We start from the raw sequence: 25,591 nt of genomic DNA on the forward strand, positions 1-25,591 counted from the left end.
TCCGTCCAGCAGCAGCACGACGGCGTGGTGGTGGTGGAGGACCGTGGCACTCCAGCAGGGCTTCGCCAAGCACCGCAGGAGATGAGGAGGGAGAGGGATAGGGCTGCGCCAAGGGAGATGGGAAAACTCATCTGTTGGGCAGCCCCTAGACCTCAACTATATATAGGGGGGGATGGGGCTGTGCCCCCTCTAGGGTTCCCACCCCAAGGGGTGGCGGCCAGCCCTAGATCCCATCTAGGGGGCGGCCAAGGGGGGAAGAGAGGGGGGCGCACCACTAGGTGGGCCGTAGGGCCCATCTGGACATAGGGTTTGCCCCCTCCCACTCTCCATGCGCCTTGGGCCTTGGTGGGGGGCGCACCAGCCCACCTGGAGCTGGTCCCCTCCCACACTTGGCCCACGCAGCCTTCTGGGGCTGGTGGCCCCACCTGGTGGACCCCCGGGACCCTCCCGGTGGTCCCGATACGTTACCGATATCACCCGAAACTTTTCAGATGACCAAAATAGGACTTCCCATATATAAATCTTTACCTCCGGATCATTCCGGAACTCCTCGTGATGTCCGGGATCTCATCCGGGATTCCGAACAACATTCGGTAACCACGTATATCTATTCCCTATAACCCTAGCGTCATCGAACCTTAAGTGTGTAGACCCTACGGGTTCGGGAACCATGCAGACATGACTGAGACGTTCTCCGGTCAATAACCACAGCGGGATCTGGATACCCATGTTGGCTCCCACATGTTCCACGATGATCTCATCGGATGAACCACGATGTCGGGGATTCAATCAATCCCGTATACAATTCCCTTTGTCTATCGGTATGTTACTTGCCCGAGATTCGATCGTCGGTATCCCGATACCTTGTTCAATCTCGTTACCAGCAAGTCTCTTTACTCGTTCCGTAACACATAATCCCGTGATCAAATCCTTGGTCACATTGTGCACATTATGATGATGTCCTACCGAGTGGGCCCAGAGATACCTCTCTGTTTACACGGAGTGACAAATCCCAGTCTCGATTCATGCCAACCCAACCGACACTTTCGGAGATACCTGTAGTGCACCTTTATAGCCACCCAGTTACGTTGTGATGTTTGGTACACCCAAAGCATTCCTACGGTATCCGGGAGTTGCACAATCTCATGGTCTAAGGAAATGATACTTGACATTAGAAAAGCTCTTAGCAAACGAACTACACGATCTTGTGCTAGGCTTAGGATTGGGTCTTGTCCATCACATCATTCTCCTAATGATGTGATCCCGTTATCAACGACATCCAATGTCCATGGTCAGGAAACCGTAACCATCTATTGATCAACGAGCTAGTCAACTAGAGGCTTACTAGGGACATGGTGTTGTCTATGTATCCACACATGTATCTGAGTTTCCTATCAATACAATTCTAGCATGGATAATAAACGATTATCATGCACAAGGAAATATAATAATAACCAATTTATTATTGCCTCTAGGGCATATTTCTAACAGTCTCCCACTTGCACTAGAGTCAATAATCTAGTTCACATCGCCATGTGATTAACACTCATAGGTCACATCACCATGTGACCAACATCCAAAGAGTTTACTAGAGTCAACAATCTAGTTCACATCATTATGTGATTAACACTCAGTGAGTTCTGGTTTGATCATGTTATGCTTGTGAGAGAGGTTATTAGTCAACGGGTCGGAACCTTTTAGATCCGTGTGTGCTTTACGAATATCTATGTCATCTTGTGGATGCTACCACGCGCTACTTGGAGCCATTTCAAATAACTGCTCTGCTATACGAATCCGGTTTACTACTCAGAGTCATCCGGATTAGTGTCAAAGTTCGCATCGACGTAACCCTTTACGACGAACTCCTTTTCACCTCCATAATCGAGAAAATTCCTCAGTCCACTAGATACTAAGGATAAGTTTGACTGCTGTCATGTGATCCATTCCCGGATCACTATTGTACCCCTTGACCAACTCATGGCAAGGCACACTTCATGTGCGGTACATAACATATTATACTGTAGAGCCTACGTCTAAAGCATAGGGGACGACCTTCGTCCTTTCTCTCTCTTCTGCTGTGGTCGGGTCTTGACTCTTACTCAATACTCACACCTTGTAACACAGCCAAGAACTCCTTCTTTGCTGGTCTATTTTGAACTCCTTCAAAATCTTGTCACGGTATGTATTCATTTGAAAGTACTATTAAGCGTTTTTGATCTATCCTTATAGATCTTGATGCTCAATGTTCAAGTAGCTTAATCCAGGTTTTCCATTGAAAAACACTTTTCAAATAACCCTGTATGCTTTCCAGAAATTCTACATCATCTCTGATCAACAATATGTCAACAACATATACTCATCAGAAATTCTATAGTGCTCCCACTCACTTCTTTGGAAATATAAGTTTCTCATAAACCTTGTATAAACCCAAAAACTTTGATCATCTCATCAAAGCGTACATTCCAACTCCGAGATGCTTACTCCAGTCCTTAGAAGGATTGCTGGAGCTTTGCATACTTGTTAGCATCTTTCAGGATTGACAAAACCTTCTGGTTGTATCACATACTACCTTTCCTCAAGAAAATCGTCGAGGAAACAATGTTTTGACATCCTATCTGCAAGACTGCTAATACAATTCCAACAGACTCTTAGCATCGCTATGAGTGAGAAAGTCTCATCGTAGTCAACTCCTTGAACTTGTCGGAAAACATCTTAACGACAAGCCGAGCTTTCTTAATGGTGACACTTACCATCATTGTATGTCTTCCTTTTAAAATCCATCTGCACCCAACAGCCTTACGACCATCAAGTACATGGATCCTCTCTCGGATTTTATGGCCTCGAGCCATTCGTCGGAATCTGGGCCCACCATCGCTTCTCCATAGCTCGTAGGTTCATTGTTGTCTAGCAGCATGACTTCCAAGACAGGATTACGTACCACTCTGAAGTAGTACGCATCCTGATCGGCCTACGAGGTTTGGTAGTGACTTGATCCGAAGTTTCATGATCACTATCATAAGCTTCCACTTCAATTGGTGTAGGTGCCACAGGAACAACTTCCTGTGCCCTGCTACACACTAGTTGAAGTCATGGTTCAATAACCTCATCAAGTCTCCACCATCCTCCCACTCAATTCTTTCGAGAGAAACTTTTCCTCGAGAAAGGATCCGTTTCTAGAAGCAATTACTTTTGCTTCCAGATCTGAAATAGGAGGTATATCCAACTGTTTTGGGTATTCTATGAAGATGCATTTATCCGCTTTGGGTTCGAGCTTATCAGCCCGAAACTTTTTCACATAAGCATCGCAGCCCCAAACTTTTAAGAAACGACAACTTAGGTTTCTCTAAACGGTGTCGTCTCAACGGAATTGCGTGGTGCCCCTTTTAAAGTGAATGTGGTTGTCTCTAATGACTAACCCATAAACGATAGTGGTAATTCGATAAGAGACATCATGGTATGCACCATATCCAATAGGGTGCAGTTATGATGTTCGGACACACCATCACACTGTGGTGTTCCAGGCGGTATTAATTGTGAAACACTTTCCACAATGTCTTAATTGTGTGCCAAACTCGTAACTCAGATATCTCTATGATCATATCATAGACATTTTATCCTCTTGTCACGACGATCTTCAACTTCACTCTGGAATTACTTGAACCTTTCAATAATTCAGACTTGTGTTTCATCAAGTAAATATTCTCAGCATCTACTCAAATCATCTGTGAAGTAAGAACATATCGATATCCACTGCGTGCCTCAGCACTCATTGGACTGCACACATCAAATGTATTACTTCCAACAAGTTGCTCTCTTGTTCCATCTTACTGAAAACGAGGCCTTTCAGTCATCTTGCCCATGTGGTATGATTTGCATGTCTCAAGTGATTCAAAATCAAGTGAGTCCAAACGATCCATCTGCATGGAGTTTCTTCATGCATATATACCAATAGACATGGTTCGCATGTCTCAATCTTTTCAAAAATGAGTGAGTCCAAAGATCCATCTACATGGAGCTTCTTCATGCGTTTTATCCCAATATGACTCGAGTAGCAGTGCCACAAGTATGTGGTACTATCATTACTATTTTATATCTTTTGGCACGAACATGTGTATCACTGTGATCGAGATTCATTTTAGGTGCAAGACCATTGAAGGTATTATTCAAATAAACAGAGTAACCATTATTCTCCTTAAATGAATAATCGTATTGCGATAAACATAATCCAATCATGTTTATGCTCAACGCAAACACCAAATAACAATTATTTAGGTTTAACACCAATCTCGATGGTAGAGGGAGCATGTGATGCTTGATAACATCAACCTTGGAAACACTTCCAACACATATCGTCATCTCACCTTTAGCTAGTCTCCATTTATTCCGCAGCTTTTATTTCGAGTTACTAACACTTAGCAACCGAACCGGTATCTAATACCTTGGTGCTGCTAGGAGTACTAGTAAAGTACACATTCATATAATGTATATCCAATATACTTCTGTCGACCTTGCCTGCCTTCTCATCTACCAAGTATCTAGGGTAGCTCTGCTTCAGTGACCGTTCCCCTTATTACAGAAGCACTTAGTCTCGGGTTTGGGTTCAACCTTGGGATTCTTCACTAGAGCAGCAAATGATTTGCTGTTTCATGAAGTATCCCCTTTTGCCCTTGCCCTTCTAGAAACTAGTGGTTTTACTAACCATCAACAATTGATGCTCCTTCTTGATTTCTACTTTTGCGGTGTCAAACATCGCGAGTTTCTCAAGGATCATCATGTCTATCCCTGATATGTTATAGTTCATCACGAAGCTCTAATAGCTTGGTTGCAGTGACTATGGAGAACCATCACTATCTCATCTGGAAGATTAGCTCCCACTCGATTCAAGTGATTGTAGTACTCAGACAATTTGAGCACATGCTCAACGATTGAGCTTTTCTCCCTTAGCTTGCAGGCTTAAGAAACTTGTCGGGGGTCTCATACCTCTTGATGTGGGCACTAGTCTGAAATCCCAATTTCAGTCTTCGGAACATCTCATATGTTCTGTGACGTTTCAAAACCGTCTTTGGTGCCACAATTCTAAACCGTTAGCATTACGCACTGAACCATCAAGTAGTCATCAAAACGTGTATGTCAGATGTTCCGCAACATCTACAGACGACGCTGAGGTTCAGCACACTGAGCGTTGCAGTAAGGACATAAGCCTTCTGTGCAGCAATGAGGACAATCCTCAGTTTATGGACCCAGTCCGCATAATTGCTACTATTAACTTTCAACTAAATTTTCTCTAGGAACATATCTTAAACAGTAGAACTAAAGCGTATGCTATGACATAATTTGCAAAGACCTTTTGTCTATGTGCATGATAATGAAGTTCATCTGATTATTAATGAACTCCCACTCAGATAGACATCCCTCTAGTCATCTAAGTGATACATGATCCGAGTCAAACTAGGCTGTGTCCGATCATCACGTGAGACGGACTAGTCATCATCGGTGAACATCTCCATGTTGATCGCATCTACTATACGACTCATGTTCGACCTTTCGATGATCTCTTATGTTCCGAGGCCATGTCTGTACATGCTAGGCTCGTCAAGTCAACCTAAGTGTTTTGCATGTGTTCCGAGGCCATGTCTATACATGCTAGGCTCGTCAACACCCGTTGTATTCGAACGTTAGAATCTATCACACCCGATCATCACGTGGTGCTTCGAAACAACGAACCTTCGCAACGGTGCACAGTTAGGGGGAACACGTCTCTTGAAATTTTAGTGAGGGATCATCTTATTTATGCTACCGTCGTTCTAAGCAAATAAGATGTAAACATGGCAAACATCACATGCAAATCATAAAGTGACGTGATATGGCCAATATCATTTTGCGCCTTTTGATCTCCATCTTCGGGGCGCGGCATGATCACCTTCGTCACCGGCATGACACCATGATCTCCATCATCGTGTCTTCATGAAGTTGTCTCGCAAACTATTACTTCTACTACTATGGCTAACGGTTAGCAATAAATTAAAGTAATTACATGGCGTTATTCATTGACACGGAGGTCATACAATAAATTAAGACAACTCCTATGGCTCCTGCCGGTTGTCATTCTCATCGACATGCAAGTCGTGATTCCTATTACAAGAACATGATCAATCTCATACATCACATATATCATTCATCACATCCTTTTGGCCATATCACATCACATAGCATACCCTGCAAAAACAAGTTAGACGTCCTCTAATTGTTGTTGCATGTTTTACGTGGCTGCTATGGGATTCTAGCAAGAACGTTTCTTACCTACGCAAAAGCCACAACGTGATATGCCAATTTCTATTTACCCTTCATAAGGACCCTTTTCATCGAATCCGATCCGACTAAAGTGGGAGAGACAGACACCCGCTAGCCACCTTATGCAACTAGTGCATGTCAGTCGGTGGAACCTGTCTCACGTAAGTGTACGTGTAAGGTCGGTCCGGGCCGCTTCATCCCACGATGCCGCCGAATCAAGATAAGACTAGTAACGGCAAGTAAATTGACAACATCAACGCCCACAACTACTTTGTGTTCTACTCGTGCATAGAAACTACGCATAGACCTAGCTCATGATGCCACTGTTGGGGAACGTAGCAGAAATTCAAAATTTTCTACGCATCACCAAGATCAATCTATGGAGTAATCTAGCAATGAGGGGAAGGGGAGTGCATCTACATACCATTGTAGATCGCGATGCGGAAGCGTTGCAAGAACGGGGATGAAGGAGTCGTACTCGTAGCGATTTAGATCGCGGTTGATTCCGATCTAAGCGCCGAACCACGGCGCCTCCGCGTTCAACACACGTGCAGCCCGGTGACGTCTCCCACGCCTTGATCCAGCAAGGAGAGAGGGAGAGGTTGGGGAAGACTCCGTCCAGCAGCAGCACGACGGCGTGGTGGTGGTGGAGGACCGTGGCACTCCGGCAGGGCTTCGCCAAGCACCGCAGGAGACGAGGAGGGAGAGGAATAGGGCTGCGCCAAGGGAGATGGGAAAACTCATCTGTTGGGCAGCCCCTAGACCTCAACTATATATAGGGGGGATGGGCCTGCGCCCCCTCTAGGGTTCCCACCCCAAGGGGTGGCGGCCAGCCCTAGATCCCATCTAGGGGGGCGGCCAAGGGGGGAAGAGAGGGGGGCGCACCACTAGGTGGGCCTTAGGGCCCATCTGGACCTAGGGTTTGCCCCCTCCCACTCTCCATGCGCCTTGGGCCTTGGTGGGGGGGTGCACCAGCCCACCTGGAGCTGGTCCCCTCCCACACTTGGCCCATGCAGCCTTCTGGGGCTGGTGGCCCCACCTGGTGGACCCCCGGGACCCTCCCGGTGGTCCCGATACGTTATCGATATCACCCGAAACTTTTCCAGTGACCAAAATAGGACTTCCCATATATAAATCTTTACCTCCGGATCATTCCGGAACTCCTCGTGACGTCCGGGATCTCATCCGGGACTCCAAACAACATTAGGTAACCACGTATATCTATTCCCTATAACCCTAGCGTCATCGAACATTAAGTGTGTAGACCCTACGGGTTCGGGAACCATGCAGACATGACCGAGACGTTCTCCGGTCAATAACCAACAGCGGGATCTGGATACCCATGTTGGCTCCCACATGTTCCACGATGATCTCATCAGATGAACCACGATGTCGGGGATTCAATCAATCCCGTATACAATTCCCTTTGTCTATCGGTATGTTACTTGCCCGAGATTCAATCGTCGGTATCCCGATACCTTGTTCAATCTCGTTACCGGCAAGTCTCTTTACTCGTTCCGTAACACATCATCCCGTGATCAACCCCTTGGTCACATTGTGCACATTATGATGATGTCCTACCGAGTGGGCCCAAATACCTCTCTGTTTACACGGAGTGACAAATCCCAGTCTCGATTCATGCCAACCCAACAGACACTTTCGGAGATACCTGTAGTGCACCTTTATAGCCACCCAGTTACGTTGTGACGTTTGGTACACCCAAAGCATTCCTACGGTATCCGGGAGTTGCACAATCTCATGGTCTAAGGAAATGATACTTGACATTAGAAAAGCTCTTAGCAAACGAACTACACGATCTTGTGCTAGGCTTAGGATTGGGTCTTGTCCATCACATCATTCTCCTAATGATGTGATCCCGTTATCAACGACATCCAATGTCCATGGTCGGGAAACCGTAACCATCTATTGATCAACGAGCTAGTCAACTAGAGGCTTACTAGGGACATGGTGTTGTCTATGTATCCACACATGTATCTGAGTTTCCTATCAATACAATTCTAGCATGGATAATAAACGATTATCATGAACAAGGAAATATAATAATAACCAATTTATTATTGCCTATAGGGCATATTTCTAACACAAGGTAGGTGACTTCGGGTAACCAGAATTCACACTTGGAATACTTGGCATAAAGTTGATGCTCTCGAAGCTTCTCTAGAACAAGTTGAAGATGTTCAGCATGTTCTTCTTTGTTCTTCGAATATACGAGGATATCATCCAGATAGACTACGACGAACTTGTCGAGGTAATCCATGAATATGTAGTTCATCAGACGGGAGAATGTGGCTGGAGCATTGGTCAAGCCAAAAGACATGACGGTGTACTCGTAAGAACCATAACGAGTGACGACTGCGGTCTTGGGAATATCCTCTTCACGAACATGGATCTGGTGGTAACCCAACCTCAAGTCGAGTTTAGAGAATATCGATGAACCAGCCAATTGATCATACAGATCATTTATCCGAGGAAGGGGATATTTGTTCTGAATTGTAGCCTGGTTGATAGGACGGTAGTCTTGGACCAAACGGTTCGTTCCGTCCTTCTTCTTGACGAAGAGAGAAGGTGCTCCCCAAGCAGAGGAACTTGGACGAATGAAACCCTTGCGAAGAGATTTGCCGATTTCCTCCTTAAGTTCAAGGAGTTCATGAGGTGGCATCTTGTAGGGTCGTTTGGCAATAGGAACGGTGCTTGGTTTCAAGTCGATGACGAACTCGACAGCCCGGGCAAGGGGTATTCCTGGAAGTTCTTCTGGAAATACGTCTTGGAAGTCGCGAACGACTGGAATCTTTTCAATTCCCTCAAGAGGTGCTGCGTTCAACGCATTCAAAGCATAAAGTCGTGCTTCAGCGTTTTGAACAAGCTGAGCATGGTAGGTTACTATCTCATCGGAAGGATGTAGGAGGTGAACGACCTTGGTGGCGCAAACGATAGAGGCAGTATGCGCTTTCAACCATTCCATTCCCAGAATGAGGTCAATATTGGAAGACTCCAGAATAATGGGAGAAACAAGGAATTCCAACCCTTCAATTTCAACGGGGACATCGCGACCAATCATGGTAGTTCGACACTGACCCGCAGGGGTGCGTACCACTATCGGAGTGTTCATGGGCTCGCATCGAATGTCATGTGCGTATGCAAAATTTTCTGACATGAATGAATGTGATGCTCCTGAATCGAATAAAACAGAAGCTGGTACTGAATTAACGAGAATAGTACCCATCACAGTGGCAGGCTGGTCTTGAGCTTCATTCAAATCAACATGATTAGCCTGACCACGACCATAAGGTCTGGCATTGTTGCTATTGGGCTGATTGCTACGACTAGTTGAAGGTAGAGCCAGCTGGCTCTTTTTCTGATTGCACTCTTTAGCAAGGTGACCTGGGCGGCCACATCTGAAGCACAGCCCATCATTGGGATCGGGAGCATGAGCTTGGGATGGTACATCTCGAAGAGGCTGCCTCTGCGGTGGAGGAGGCACACGAGGTGCAACATAGGACTGTCTTGGTGCGGGTGCAGTTGGACGATACATGCTGTGGGGGATCCATATCCGACGCTTCTGCACGGACGGGCCCGAAGATGAGCCAGCGTCACGGCTGCGCCTGAGGGATCCCTGATGTTCCTGCACACCAGTTTCGACATGAATGGCCTTGTTCACCAAGGTGGCGAAGTCGGCAAAGTCATGAACGAGCAGTGCTAGCTTGATATCAGGGTGAAGTCCATCACGAAACTTCTCTTGCTTACGAGCATCAGTTGCAATGTCTTCTTCAGCATAACGTGACAAGTCCAGAAATTCCCGTTGATAAGAATCTACAGACTTGTTGCCTTGGGTGAGGTTACGGAAATCTCGCTTCTTCCTATCCATGATTCCCCGAGGAATGAAGCGGGCACGAAAGGCAGCTTGGAAACCCGGCCAAGTGATGACCGTTCCAGCAGGTAGGGTACGCCTGTGGCTGTCCCACCATTGAGCAGCAGGACCCTTGAGGAAGAAGGATGCGAAGGTGACATAGCTGGCAGGGGCAACACTAGCAGACTCCATTTCATACGTGATGTCGCGGAGCAGTCATCAGCATCAAGGGGTTGAGTTGAGCTGCGGTAGATAGTTGGGTTGAGGCGCATGAAGTCCTGTAGAGTTACTGGGGTTGGCTGTTGATTCATATTCGGACGAGGAAACTGAGCCATCATTCCTTCCATGAACTGGCGGTTCAGCTCAAATTGTTGCATCATTCCAGCAAAGAATTCGGGCGGTGGTGGATCGTTGGCACCACGGCCACGACCAGCGGGTCTAACCATCCTGCTAACAAATAACAAGGGGGTAGTTCAGCATTGAGCATTTGCAAAGTCAAGGATCATTCATGATGAAACATGCATAAAGAAAGAGGTACGATGGATACCACTTAGTAGTCAACACGACAGTGTGTGCACTACTCAAAATACTATTCTAAGGAATAACTATGGCTTATCCAACTTTGGGGTGAATGTGGTCACGGGATCCTAATGTTAGAGTTAGTAAATTCGTTTAACCCGAATGGAAGAGAGATCAGAGTCCCAGAGTATAGATGAGGAGTAAAAGATCCTAATACCACCCAATGGCAACGTGGGCCCGTAAGCCACACAACCAATGTTAGTAAAAGTTTTTCAGTGACTAGACTCAACTTCGGCCAAGGAGTTGGAAAGGGGGCTACCTACAGGCAGTCGGCTCTGATACCAACTCGTGACGCCCTCGATTCAATCATACACTAATCATACACGCAAATGTGTACGATCAAGATCAAGGACTCACGGGATGATATCACAACACAACTCTAGACACAAATTAAAATAATACAAGCTTTATATTACAAGCCAGGGACCTCGAGGGCTCGAATACATAAGCTCGAATACACAAGAGTCAGCGGAAGCAACAATATCTGAGTACAGACATGAGTTAAACAAGATTGCCTTAAGAAGGCTAGCACAAAAGCAACACGATCGAAGAGGCACGGCCTCCTGCCTGGGAGCCTCCTAACTACTCCTGGTCGTCGTCGGTCTCCACGTAGTAGTAGGCATCGGCGGTGGCATCTGGCTCCTGGGCTCCGACATCTGGTTGCATCAACCGGAAAGAAGAAGAAAGGGGCAAAGGGGGAGCAAAGCAACCGTGAGTACTCATCCAAAGTACTCGCAAGCAAGGATCTACACTACATATGCAACATTATCAAAGGAAGGTTGTATATGTGGACTGGGCTGCAGAAATGCCAGAATAGAGAGAAGGCCTAGTCCTATCGAAGACTAGCATCTTCTGGAAACCACCATCTTGCAGCAACAGGAGGAAGTAGAGTAGCATAAAGTAAAGTAGTAGAAGTGTTATCAATCTCGGCCAGAGATCCTTTCTCGACTCCCTGCGAGAAAGCAATCCCAGAGCCATACTATCCAGTTCCAATTATAATCCAATTCTCATATCCATGTCTCATCTCAAGTATCCAGTTCTAGTTGTATCGATCGGGATACAACTCCAAGTGTCTGTTACCGTAGGACAGGCTATCGATAGATGTTTTCTTCCCTGCAGGGGTGCACCAACTTACCCACCACGCTCGATTAACTCCGGCCGGACACACTTTCCTGGGTCATGCCGGCCTCGGCCAAACAATACGTCGCAACCCGACCTAGGCTTAATAGAGAGGTCAAGCACGCCGGAATAAACCTATGCCCCCAGGGGTCATGGGCCATTGCCCCGGGAACTCCTGCACGTTGCGTGGGCGGCCGGTGAGCAGACCTAGCTACCTCCTTAAAAAGGTAAGAGCTTACCAGTCCAACCCGACGCGCGCCACTCAGTCGCTTGACGTCTATTAAGCTTCAGCTGATGCATACGACGCAGAACGCCCATACTATGCCCACGTGATGGTTAGTGCTATCAGGCCAGAGGCCCCTTCGATCAAATATCCAAATCGTAGTGGATTAGGAACGCGCGGTAACAAGCAGAGAATCACGAAAGATGTGACCCCGTCGCCCCGTCTCGAGGACTTGTGGCAAGGGCTAGGAATGCCCGGCCACGCCTCGTAATTATCTCGCGGGCACCTTCCAGGTCAACCCGACTCCACATCACTCGCAATTAAGCTCGCGCGGGTACCCCTCAGGGCCGACCCGTCTTTAGTAACATAGTTCAATGTAAAGTCATAGTAACCATAGTAACTGTGTGTCCAAACATCAAGGGGAAAACCCGAGGAATCACCCCCGGTGAATTCCACTCGATGTAATCATCAAGGTGAACGTAAGAGGAATCACCCCCAAGGTTCACACTTGAGGGGTTGCACGACAGAGTCGTATCGGAAGTGGTTAAGGCGGAATCACCCTCGATGACCACGACCGAATAGCTACACTACAGGGTTAACATCAGAAGTGTTGTAGAGGTCTCACCCTCGGCACTCAATAGTAACCAAGTAGTGTCGAGCAACTAAGGGGAAAGTGATATGCGGTGCCGGGGCCTGGTCTTCGATCCCGTTGATCGGGTCTCCGATGATGAAGCAGGGGCAACAAGGACAAGGTGGGGGTCACTGGTGGATCACTAACCAACCTATACTAAGCAGTTTAGGATAAGCAGGTAGGTAACAATGAACAGGTTACAAAAGAGGCTATGCATCAGAATAGGAGCAACCAATAACAGTAGCAAAATCTAATGCAAGCATGAGAGAATGGAATGGGTGATATCGGGATGATCAAAGGGGGGGCTTGCCTGGTTGCTCTAGCAAGGAGGGGTTGTCGTCGACGTAGTCGATCACAGGGGCGACATCGGTCTCGGGGTCTACCAGAGAGAAGAGGGGGAAGAAACAATAAATATAAAGCAAGCATAACATCACAAAGCATAACATGGCAATATGATGTGCCGGGTGTGACCTAACATATGGCCACACGATAAAGGTGAAGGGGGAATTTAACCGGGAATGTAATCCCGGTTCCGGACCTGTATCAAACAGATGACCGGAGGAGGAATGTTCCATGTTCAGCATGCTAGGGGCATGTGACAGATGAACGGACCGCGTATTTGGATTCGTTGGATTTTTCTGAGCAACTTTCATGTAGAAAACATTTTCATCCGAGGTACGGTTTATTTTCTATGAATTTTCAAAGATTAAAGCATATTTCTGGAATTACTTAAATTAACAGAAAAGAAATTATGACGTCAGCAGAGTGTCAGCATGACATCAGCAGGTCAACCGACCCGCTGACTGGTCAAACTGACCAGTGGGTCCTACATGTCATAGACAGAGGGCTAACAGTGGGTTATTTTAATTAAACGTGGTTAATTAGCAGCTGGGACCCACATGTCAGTGACTAATTAGCTAAACTAATTACTTTTAATTATAAAATCATTTTAATTAGTTATTTAAGTGGTGGGGCCCGCACGTCAGTGGTACTGAGCTGCCCAGTCAGCAGTTGACTGGGTCAACTCAGTCAACAGGCCCCACGGGCCCACGGTCAGTGGCTCAGGGGACGGGCCCCAGGCGTCCACGTCAGCCCACGCCGGCGCTGGTGACCGGAGTAACTCTGGCGGGCCATTTCGCGGTGGCGCATCGCCGGCGAGGTTCGGAAATAGCCGTCTGGTGCCTATTTGACGCGCGAGAGGCGCCGTTCGGACGCGGTGAACCAACCACGTCGAGTGGCGGCAGCGGCAGTAGCTGGGGAGGCCGGAAAGGTCGCCGGCGTTGAGCTTGGAGGCGGTGGCTTTCGGGCGTGCTCGCGCTCATCGCTGCAGGGCACGGCAAGGACCGTGGAAGGTGGCGTTGGACTACTGGGAGCATGCTGAGCACGATGCCGTGCTCGTCCGAGCTGGATGGAGAGTGTGGACACGGCGATGGGTACGGCGGCGGAGGCGCGCTACGGCCAGGACGGTAGCTACAGCTAGGGGCGCGGTGAGGCGAGGAAGGAGAGGGGAGAGGACGGAGTGGAGCTCACCGAGCGGTCAAGAAAGACCCTTGGTGGCTTAGGAGCAGCAGAGCTCGCCGGGGAGGAAGGGGATCCCCGGCGGCCGTCGAGGAAGAAGACGATGTGTGCGGCGACAGTGGAGCTTCCCCGCTCCGATCCAAGGGCGTAGGCAACGTAGGTGAAGGCGCCGGCGCTACTGGACATGCGCAAACGGCGCGGGGTGGCCGGCGGCCGCGCCTATGGCGAGGACTAGGCGACGGTGTCGTCGGGCAGTGGATGGGGAACCGGGGAAGGGAAGGCGAGCGCGTGGGCGAGAGTGAGAGGGAGGGGGCAAGTGGAGAGGGCAAGTGGGTGAGGGGAGACGAGGGGAGCCCGAGGCGTCGCCCTTATCCTCTCCCGGTGAGGCCGGCGAGGTGGTCGGGGTCGACCTCGCCCATGTAGCGACACGAAGCAGAGGAACAGGAAGGGGAGGGAGCGACCGGTGAGGGGGGAGTGGGCCGGCCTGCTGGGCCAGCTGGCTCGGGTGGGCCGAAGCCCAAGTGGGGCAGGGGCTTTCTCTCTCTCTCTGCTTTTCCTTTTTCCTTTTTTTTGTTTTCCTTTTTTTAATTTCAGCAGCTTTTGCATTTTCTTTTTAGCCAATAATGACGCTGCAAAATTATGCCACTGGCCAAAACAATGTCAAAGAATTAAAGTGCACTGCCACAAAAATATTGTGAGACTTTTGAAATAGTTTGCCAATTTTATAAATTAAAAAGGCATTTAATTTATTGCTTAGGTCACTATTTTAAGTAGTTTAGGCCACTTAAACCCTTTGCAAAAATGTTGGTTCACCACCAATATTAGTTGTGGAATATTTGGCACATGATGAACATTTTTGTTTTCATGTTTGAGAAATTTTGAATTTCACTTAGCATTTGAATTTGCATAAAAAGGGGAAGTTGAAAGAAACATGAGATAATAATGATCAGACACATGTTTAGCAAAAAGATTAACTTAACCCCAGGGGTTACTGTAGCATCATTACACCGGGGTGTTACACGGCCAACTCAGGATCGCTTCAACCTTGGATTTATCAACTTCAATTCCCTGTGCTGTCGCAACATAGCCAAGAAAAGCGACTCGATCCGTGCAAAAGGTGCACTTCTCGATGTTACCAAATAAACGTGCATCACGTAGAGCAGAAAAAACAGCACGCAAATGGTCCAAGTGTTCCTCTAGTGACTTACTATAAATCAGAATATCATCAAAGTATACTACCACAAATCGTCCAATGAAAGCTCGCAAGACTTCATTCATTAGTCTCATGAAAGTACTAGGTGCATTAGTCAATCCAAAAGGCATAACTAACCACTCATATAAACCAAATTTAGTTTTGAAAGCAGTTTTCCATTCATCACCTAGTTTCATACGAATTTGATGGTAGCCACTACGCAAGTCCACTTTAGAAAACACAACTGAGCCACTGAGTTCATCAAGCATGTCATCTAATCTAGGAATAGGATGACGATATCGAATTGTTATATTATTGATGGCAATACAATCAACACACATACGTGAAGTATCGTCTTTTTTAGGAACAAGTAAAGTTGGTACAGCACATGGACTAAGGGATTCCCGAATGTAACCTTTTTCGAGTAGTTCTTGAACTTGTCGCTGAATCTCCTTAGTCTCCTCAGGATTAGTCCGGTACGGCGCACGGTTGGGTAATGAGGCGCCAGGTATCAAGTCAATTTGATGTTCAATTCCTCTCATAGGTGGCAGCCCCGGTGGTACTTCCTTTGGGAAAACATCATGATACTCCTGCAAAAGGTTAGCGACAACAGGAGGCAAAGAAGAAGGCATATCCTCAAATGAAAACAAAACTTCTTTGCAAATAAGAGCATAACTTTCATCAGTATGAGCATCTAACTCAAAAATTTCAGCACGTGTAGCTAAGAAAGAAGCACCTTTCAATTTAATTTCTTTAGATGTGCTAGGATCAGATTTGTGCATCTTATTAAATTGTTCTAACTCATCAACAACTTTCTGATTTTCAGATTTAGTACGCTCAGTATTTGTGTTTCTACTAGCCCTAGCAAGATCATCTTTTAAAATTTGCTCAGGAGACATAGGGTGTAGAATGATTTTCTTTCCATTATGTGTGAGAGTGTACTGATTAGTTCTACCATCATGTAAACATTGTTTATCATACTGCCATGGCCTTCCTAGTAACATAGAACAAGCTTGCATAGGCACAATATCGCAATCAATAGTATCATGGTATGAACCTAAAGAAAAAGGAACTCTCACCATGCGTGTTACCTTTACCTTTCCACCATCATTAAACCATTGAATGTAGTAAGGTTGTGAATGTTGTCGCGAAGGTAGGGAGAGCTTCTCCACCATGTCAATGCTTGCTAAATTGTTACAACTCCCTCCATCAATGATTATGCGAACGGAACGCTCCTTGACGACTCCTTTGATGTGGAAGAGGTTGTGACGTTGATCCTTCTTTGCTTTGACAATGTGAGCACTAAGTACACGATGTGATATAAGACTCATGTACTTATCGGCGTCGTCAGCGGTCACATGTTCTTCCTCTTGCTCCGGTCTTGTGTCATCGTCTTCATGTGCAGCAAGCAAGGCATATGTGTCTTCATCAAAATCACTAGCGGAGTCGTACTCGCCGTCTTCACGAATGATCAATACACGCTTATTAGGACACTCCTTCATGACATGGCCAAATCCCTTGCAAGTGTGGCACTGGATATCCTTTGTTCTTTTGGAGGAAGCGGACGATGACGACGAACTTTTTGTTGGAATTTGTGTAGTACTTTTCAGTGGTGCCGAAGTGTGTGATGCTGAAGTTGATGAAGAAGACCCCGGTCGAGAGGTTGCAGGTGTTGTTGTAGAGGTGCGAGTAGACGGGGCAGCAGGGGTGCGCGGCGCCCATGTGGAAGTACGACCTGTAGAAAAATGAGAACGTATTCTCGAGCGACCCTGCACTTCATGTTCAGCATGTATAGCAAGATGGAATAAACGGGTCATTGAATGATAATCCATATAAGCAAGTATGTCATAAATTTCTCTATTCAATCCACCCAAGAACCTAGCCATAGAGGCTTCCTCGGTCTCAACTAAACCACAACGTAACATGCCCATTTGCAATTCTTGATAATAGTCTTCCACAGATTTAGATCCTTGGTTCAACCGTTGTAGTTTATTTAGCAAGTCACGTTCATAATATCCAGGAACAAAACGGTGACGCATTACTAATTTCAAAGCTTCCCAAGTGGCAGGAATATTATTAGGATGTTTACGACAATGTTGTCTCCACCAAACAGAAGCAAAATCACTAAACTCACTAGTTGCAGCCCTAACTCTTTTATCATCAGGAAAATCATGGCAAGCAAATTTTTGATCAACTAGTAATTCCCAGTGAAGATAAACATCTGGATCATATTTCCCATCAAAAGGAGGCATGACAAATTTAATTCTACCCAAAGAATCGTCATGGCCACGTACCTGAGGACACTGGTGTCGTCCCATACCTTGTTGATTATTGCATAGCCGACGATGATCACGATCATTGTTATCATTAACTGCATCAGGATCCTCAGAATCACCATCATAGTTGTCATCTTGGATGTCGTCGGCTATCGAGTTGGAGTTGCGAGGACGGGGCTGGTCGACGGCATCGGTGTATGAAAGAGGGTGCCTCAGGTCTCCTGGGGGCACCCGACAAGCTTGTTGTAGACCTGTGTTGGTGGCTGGAAGACGCAGAGCGGCAGTGGAGGTGCCACCCAGACGGGCATCCTGGGCATCGAGACGTTTCATAATAGATGCAAGTGTTTGATTGAACGTCTCGTTGCTATCCTCGATCGACTTGAGACGCTTATCAAGTGCGCCCTCGAACGATGTGAACCGCTCGGTGTATGCATGCACATCCTCCTCAAGGCATGCGACCGTGGCTTTCATGTTGTCTTCGTCACCTGCCATGGTTAGGATGAAACAAGAACAAAATCACAAGTATATTGCTCCTACAATAACTATGGTGAGGCGGTGGAAAATGTCTCTCAACTCTCGAGCAATTACCAAGCTCTTACCAACTCTTACCGTGCTGCAGTGGTTGTCGACCGTTGGCGATGTCAAAAGTTATCAAAAGATTGATATAGCGATTACCAAGTGACCGAACAGGGTACAATATAGGAAGTGGAGCTTGGTGAAGGTTTCCTCAACTCACAATATGTGGCACAATTAAGCAAAAAAGTAATGCAAGCTGAATAATTGCTCAAACTCCTAACTAGTGCTGGCAGACGACTAGTAATAGTAAGAGATAAAACAATCTAAACCTAGATACTGAATCAAGGGAGTGAAAACCGATAACGAAAATAGCTCTAAATAGCTAGACATAAGTGAGGTACAAACGTGGCATATGACGACAAGAGCAGAAGATGTGCAACAATTATCACGTATATGCACCAAGTAACAGTTCTGAACAGCAAGAGATATTTCAAAAGATGTGAACCGGCCGGAACTTTGCAAAACCTTTTTTTTCTTCCTTTTTTTCTTCTTTTTTTTTCTGTTTTGTTTTTGCTCTTTTTTGTTCTCTGTTTTTTTCCTTTTTTTTCAGACCGGTTGCTAGCACAAGTCACGGACAGAAATTAAGTCACAAGAGAGAAAAAGAAAAACAATGCAAGGCTACTGGACAAAGTGCTACGCGAGCTAGCTATAAAAGCGCTGGTGTTTGAGATTAGTCAGGACTAGTATATGAATGGATAGGAACAGCCCGATGGAGGTGTGACGCGTGAAGGCAGACACCGATGGAAAGATGTCTGGTCACTCGCGTACGTGTGGGAATAACAGCGCGGAGGGCAGACACTGGGTGGCTGATGTCTGGGGGAACACGCGAGACGAGGCTGCACGTACGCACGCGCAGGTTGACCGAGTCTGGAATACTATGTCATGGCGCAAAGCCTGTACGCGTGGAAACTGATGCGACTTGTTTTTTTATTTTTTAGATTACGAACGAACTGGCGGCGGAAAATATGATGGACAAAAACAAGGTTCGATCTAGTAGATGATTATCTCCCAAAACAAATCTAAACCAGCACTAATTCTAGGATGAATGCAACCAACAATTCAACTACGCAAATACCAGATGCAAAAATTGCTAAAGGCTAAAAAGATAGGTGTAATGGATGAACTAATCTATTTTTTGGCTTTTTCGTGGGTTTATAGGACCGAAAAATAAACTAAACTACGAAAACTGTAAATCTCTCACCGATGAACCTGAAAACTGATACCACTTGATGTGACGGTGACCCGATCTTTCGATAAGAGTGGGGATAATTATCGATTTGGTGGATTTTGACCTTGACGATCCGGCTATACCGTACCCGACGATACGCCTCGACAATCGCTAAACCAATCTCCGATGGTTATTGACCTTGCCGTAGGCACGATCAACCTGAACAACGAGGTTCGAGTTCCTGCAAGCAATCGAAGAACCGGCAAGAACAAAGGTGAATTGCAATCTGAAATTGCGGATGAAAAATTAAGCACACGAACTAGATCAAAAGTTGGGGTTTCACTGTGGATCTGACAAGGCAGTAGTCCTACACGTCTCGTAGATGCAAAATTATAGTGATGGCTAGACAATACAATAAAACCCAAGTCTAAACCCTAACCTAGACTAGCTATTTATTAAAAGGCAATGATGCGGTCGAAACGTTTCGCTACTGCTTCCGGTTGAAGGCGGTATGTGTTGTCCACGAATCGGACTGCGCGTCGTACGTAGCTGGCCTTCCTGAAAGTTGCGCCAAGCACCTGGTGGCGTGGCCGAAAGCCAGAGGCCCACCCACGTGGTGATGTTGGCCCGTTAATCCAAGTCCCATGGTGCACTTCATGCATGTACATGGATGGGACGTGACATGCATGCAAGAATGTTGCTCCATTTGATCTGAATGCACACTGTCTTCATCTTTTATCTCTCCTTTATTCCTAAGTACAAGTAAATCCGAATATGATCGTAATATTATATCCTCATTAGCCAGATCATATTTATAAAGGAACGATAGTACCTGGCCATTTATTTGTCTCGCGCGCGCTCTAGTTATAGGTCCGGATGGGATAACTGATGTAGGAGTGGCGACAGGTGTAACTGCAGCAGAGATGTCCTCATCACTTGGCTTTCAAGGCAACTATGTAATTCCTTGGCTCTCAAGTAACTATGTGTTTACTTGACCGCCAAGCACCACGTGTACTTCCGTCTGGGTATAAATACCTCACTTCTGTCATCAATAAAGACCGATGAATCATTTTTCATTCTAACTCTCTCGTTCTTTATTTTTCATTCAAAACAGGACTATTGGGAAGAATCGGCACGCCCTAGCCAATAAATCATCAAACGATGAGACTAGTTTTTTTTTCTTCCCGTATAAGACGATGACTAGTTTTTGTCTGAGAACAATCTCGCCAAGCAATTAATCTAGTTGGGGAGCCATTTCGATGCACCCCCAAACAATTCCGCATCACGTGTGTTGGTCCAGGGAGCTTATTTTTCGCCGACATATTGACTGCAATCCCATGGCTGATAGGGTGTGTTTGTCAGGTGCTACCCCACACACACACACACACGGGCGCCGAACCCCTCATACAAGCAACCAAACAACACGTTTTTGGCGACAAACCCCTCATACAAGCAACCAAACAACACGTTTATCCTGTATTTTCTTAACATGTCTCCACTTAGCCTGGCTCGTTTTCCTCCTCTGAGCCAGGCTCGGCTCACCCAAGCAACCAAACACACCCTTACCTGGACCATTGGGAAGAATCACTACGCGCTAGCCAATAAATTATGAAACGATATATTGTGTGAGAACAATCTCGCCAAGCTTATAACAATTAATCTAATTTCGGAGCCGTTTGTACGCAGCCCCAAACAATTCCGCATCATGCGAGGGGATCGGTCCAGGGAGTTTATTTTTCGCCGATATATTGTCCACAATCACATGGCTGCTAATCGGGTGTGTGCTTGCTTGTCCTAGAGGTGCTAGTGGGCAGCGCCCTCCCCCCTGCCTGAAGAACATGCAGGTTGTCATGTGCAAAATTTTCTTTATTTTTTTAGTTTATTTTATATGTTATGTCAGTCGACTGAAACTTGGTTAAATCTTAGTCGACTGAGATCTAGCCACAACATATAATTTTAAAACATTTACATCATATGTATAACTTCCTACAATATTTCACGAAACCATGAATACCAGTGGACGGAGCAGAACATCGTCAAACCGAAGGAAAATGCAAATTAACCAGCACGTACGGTACACGGTGCCAAGTATCATGGATCTTCAGTTAGTCGTCCTTGGGCTGGAGCCTGAGCGCGAAGGCCTGGAGCGATAGGAGCACTTTCTTGAGCCGCTCCCTGGTCTCGACGTCGATGAGGTTGCCCTCCTCGTCGAACTTGGGCGGGTCCGCGAACGCCCTCACGTGGAGCTCAGGCTTGTTGATGAAATGAAGGTCCAGGAAGACCCCGATCTGGCGGAGGTGGAACGACGCCCTGCCCCCGCCGAAGTCGCCCCCCGCGCAAACAATCGCCGCCGCCCTGTCAGCCCAGCAGTTGTGCTCGCCCATGGACGCCCAGTCCAGCGCGTTCTTGAGGGAGGCGGTGACCGAGTAGTTGTACTCGGGCGAGGCGAACAGGAAGCAGTCGGCGGCGTGGACCCTGTCGCGGAGCGCCTCGACGGCCGGCGGGAAGCCCTCGCCGCCGTCGGTCACCAGGTCCGGGTTGACCATGGGCAGGCCGGAGATGTCCACGTGGTCGATCCGCAGCCCCGGGATGCACTCCTCACACAGCTCCTCGGCTACGTCGATCATCATGCAAAGTAAGGCGCACTCAGCAGTCAGCACTCAGCGGTGCATAATTAGCAAGCGAGCTAGGCAACCATGGTGATTGGTTAATGGTGCGTACCGGCGCGGATGAGGCCACGGTGCCACGAGTCCTTGCGGAGGGAGCCGCCGAAGGCGGCCACTCGGAGGGTGGGCTTCGCCGTCGTCGACGCCGTCAGGGAATCCATGATTCTTCTGGATCCGATTCTTCTGTCTTGGGTCGCCCTGACACCGAGTCCCTGAGCTGAGAGTGGAGTGGCTGTCCTGTGGGTACTGATCGATGTGGAGCTCAGGTGCTTGATGTCCTGCCTTGTCCTGGAGGAGACGGAATAAATAGACGACTAGTTGGTCTCAGCCAGGTCATCGTGAACGTCAGACGCAATATCTGCACTGCACTAATCTACTGACAATATACGACTAGTTGGTCTGTTGGTAGTAGAAGTGTACGCGGAGCGTCATCGATGGTATCATACTTCCGATTATTAGCTGCCTAATCTACTGACAATATACAATCAGCTGACACGTGCGAAATACTTATATTGCCAACGAGTCAACCACGCTAGATAAAAGTACACTCTCAGACATCATTGATGGCGTCAACTCGCCTCGCCATCCATCATCGTGTGCTTCGTGAGAGGCCGTCAATTTTTTATTTTATTTTGAGAAACAGAGAGGCCGTCAATGTGTTGTACCTTCGCACAAAGACGACGGAGCGAGCCACAAACTGGGCCGGTCCACTAGCTAGCTTAGCCTAGGGTTTTCTGTATGGTTTTTTTTAAGGTTTCGGAAATCTTCTAGAAGGTTCTTGAACCACTTTTCTGTTGGTTTCTTTTACTGGTTTTCTGGTTTCTTTTATTTTATTTTTTGGTTACTTTTTTTCATTTTCAGTTTTCATGAATTCACAATTTTAAAAAAATTCAAAGTTTTGAAAGTTGCTTTAGAATTTTTTGCAAAACTTTTATATAAGGTTATAAATTTCATATTTTTTCACTTTTTCAGAATTTTTTTGCGTTTTTTAATAATGTTTGAAATCTCTTTACAATTATTTTAAATATTTCCAAACATATTTGAATTTTACAAAAAATGTTGATATCTTAAAAAATAATAACAATTTCAAAAATTCACTTTTCCAAAAAATCTTCTGGATCTCGATTTGATTTCTTGGAGTGCTTGTAAGCAAACTACTGGATCTTGATCAAGCACAGAAGTCGAGTATAAGGCTCTAGCCAATGCTACTACTAAAATTATTTGGGTCCAAAATTTGCTAACAGAGTTGGGTGTGATCATCCAAAAGCAGTCTTTTTTTTTTATGTTGTGACAATATTGATGCAACATACCTATCTGCTAATCTTGGTGACAAAGCCACAAACCATATTGAAATTGACTACCACTTTGTTTGAGAATGGGTGGCCAATAAGCTTTAAGTAGTAGATGGATTTACAAAACCAGTGCGCCGTATAGAGGCTTTTCAGCGCAGTCTTAACTTAGATATATTTTAACACAGTACAGATGCAGATGCTCATACATATGCACGTACACTCATCCTTATGAATGCACATACACTCATCCATATGTGCTTAACATAGATAGTTGTGATTGAGGAGGAGTGCTAAACAATATGTATATACGGCAATTACAAGAGACTGGCAAATCAAGTTGTAAATTGTCAGTTTCAGTAAACACTTTACATGCTCTGATGTACTCCTATGAACATACGGAGTATGAGTCACCGCTATCGATTAAACTCTAATGACAACTGACAAGGCATCCTATCCTGGCTACTCATCACGGAACTCCACCACGGACAGCACCACAGGCGCGACCACAGTTTGCTCCCTAATGGCATCCAACCACTCCGGCTTCCCCTGTACCCACTTCTTGAGGAACGCCACCATGGCGCCGGCGACGAACCGCCTCATGGGCGCCCTGGCCCCGCCGCTCTTGCACAGGGCGCGCGTGGCCAGCCCCTTGGCGCCCGTCGTCACGTCGTCCATCATGTCAGTGTGCCCGTAGTCCCTCGCCACGAGGTGGCACGCCGGCGCCGCGCACTCATCGTAGAATTCCGCGTGGCTCACGCCCAGAGGCGCGCACGGCGGGAACAGGGCGTTGCGAGGCAGCTCGCCGAGGCCCGTGCCGATGACCATGACCGGCGCCGGGACGCGCAGCGCGTTCGGCTTGTAGGCTAGGATTGGCGGGGGCGTCTGGTTGCCCATGCCGGTGCCGTCCACGGGGTCGACGGCGATGAGGGCCGCCAGAGGCAGGGAGGTCTTGGCGTGGCCCAGCGCGAGCGCGAAGGCCACCTTGCCGCCGCGGCTGTGGCCGGAGATGGACACCTGATTGATGATGCAATTGTTTTTAGTACCTCGAGCTCGAATAATTGTTCTGTTAAATTAGAGAGCAGAGCAATCGATGGTAACTGACCGCAGTTAGGTTCGGTCGAACACCAGGTGGGAGCTTGGAAGAGAGGCCGGCGGCGAGCCAGTCGATGACGGCGGCCGCCGAGTTTATCTCGCCGGTGGTGTCGGGTCCGGATACCGTGTACAGCTACAATTGTACGTACTCGAGTTCAGTGTTCATCTGTTGAGAAGAAGAAGATCATTGCCACGCCGATATTAGCTTGATGAATATACCTGAGGAGCGATGACGATGAAGCCATGGGAGGCCACATGGTGGAGCAGCTGGGAGTAGAAGTAGTTGTTGCAGAGGTAGCCGTGCAAGAACAGCACCACCGGGTACTCCCCTGCGTCGCACGGGGCGGCTACCAGCAGCGGCTTCGGAGGAGACTGCGCGTCGACGGGACTGGTCGCACAGCACCTCGTGGCCTGCTCGACTTTGGCAAGGCTGGTGCCGTGCCTTCCATGGTCGAACACGTTGCCTGCAGACGCCATGGTGTGAAGTAGAGCGACAGGCTAGTAGAGTACTATGCTGATACCACGCGCCTTGCAGAGGAAGTCATATACAAAAAGTATATAACGTGAGTTGTGGTTGTTACGGGTGCGTGTGGTCGCTTAACGGCCGTGTGTTCCGGGTTCCTTATCTTCGTAGTTCTCGCAGAAATATCTGATGCATTAGTCTTCTTTTCACATTCTCTTGTACTTATAGGATGGACGATTGGGACATTCCTTTGTTTCCATCTTCGATTAGTCTTACTAGTCGCCAATCCGTGCAGCTGCACGGACAAGATAATTCTCACATTTTATCCCTCAACTCCTTCATTAGTGTTGTAAGGTTGGGCCCTGTCGTGGAATTGTCACGGCAGATGTCCTCGGGTTAGGACTTAGTCGTGGAGCCATCGTAATTGGAAAGCTTGAAGGGGTTAAGTGGGACAAGGAACACGAGGGTTTATACTGGTTCGGCCCCTTACGGTGAAGGTAAAAGCCTACGTCCAGTTGAGGTGGTATTAATCAGGGTTTCGATAACCAGGGAGCTAAACAGCTATGCCTGGCTCTCGATCAGATTGTTGTCGCCCCTAAACCGCTGCCGGATCGTCCCTTTCTATAGGCAGGTTGGC

At 47.1% G+C, this 25,591-nt stretch overlaps 3 protein-coding genes across 3 annotated transcripts; all 3 read right to left on the reverse strand.

The window, feature by feature from the left end:
- Positions 1–15,231: 15,231 nt before the first annotated feature.
- On the reverse strand, positions 15,232–18,189 carry LOC141042710 (uncharacterized). The gene is made up of 4 exons (XM_073511589.1): positions 17,742–18,189; positions 17,025–17,190; positions 15,366–16,969; positions 15,232–15,302 (listed from the first exon to the last, which is right to left on the reverse strand). Exons 1-4 carry the CDS (start codon positions 18,187–18,189, stop codon positions 15,232–15,234), a joined length of 2,289 nt encoding a protein of 762 aa, XP_073367690.1.
- A 3,007-nt stretch (positions 18,190–21,196) lies between these two features.
- LOC109776390 (probable NADPH:quinone oxidoreductase 1) lies at positions 21,197–22,392 on the reverse strand. The gene is made up of 2 exons (XM_020335031.4): positions 22,163–22,392; positions 21,197–22,055 (listed from the first exon to the last, which is right to left on the reverse strand). The coding sequence occupies exons 1-2, from the start codon at positions 22,266–22,268 to the stop codon at positions 21,547–21,549; spliced, it is 615 nt and encodes a 204-aa protein (XP_020190620.1). The 5' UTR covers positions 22,269–22,392; the 3' UTR covers positions 21,197–21,546.
- A 1,332-nt stretch (positions 22,393–23,724) lies between these two features.
- On the reverse strand, positions 23,725–25,081 carry LOC109776391 (chlorophyllase-2). Its single transcript, XM_020335032.4, has 3 exons — positions 24,711–25,081; positions 24,502–24,624; positions 23,725–24,413 (listed from the first exon to the last, which is right to left on the reverse strand). Exons 1-3 carry the CDS (start codon positions 24,966–24,968, stop codon positions 23,859–23,861), a joined length of 936 nt encoding a protein of 311 aa, XP_020190621.1. The 5' UTR covers positions 24,969–25,081; the 3' UTR covers positions 23,725–23,858.
- Positions 25,082–25,591: the final 510 nt, after the last annotated feature.

The sequence above is a fragment of the Aegilops tauschii genome, chromosome 3 (assembly GCF_002575655.3).
Source record: "Aegilops tauschii subsp. strangulata cultivar AL8/78 chromosome 3, Aet v6.0, whole genome shotgun sequence".
Classification (NCBI taxonomy): domain Eukaryota; kingdom Viridiplantae; phylum Streptophyta; class Magnoliopsida; order Poales; family Poaceae; genus Aegilops; species Aegilops tauschii.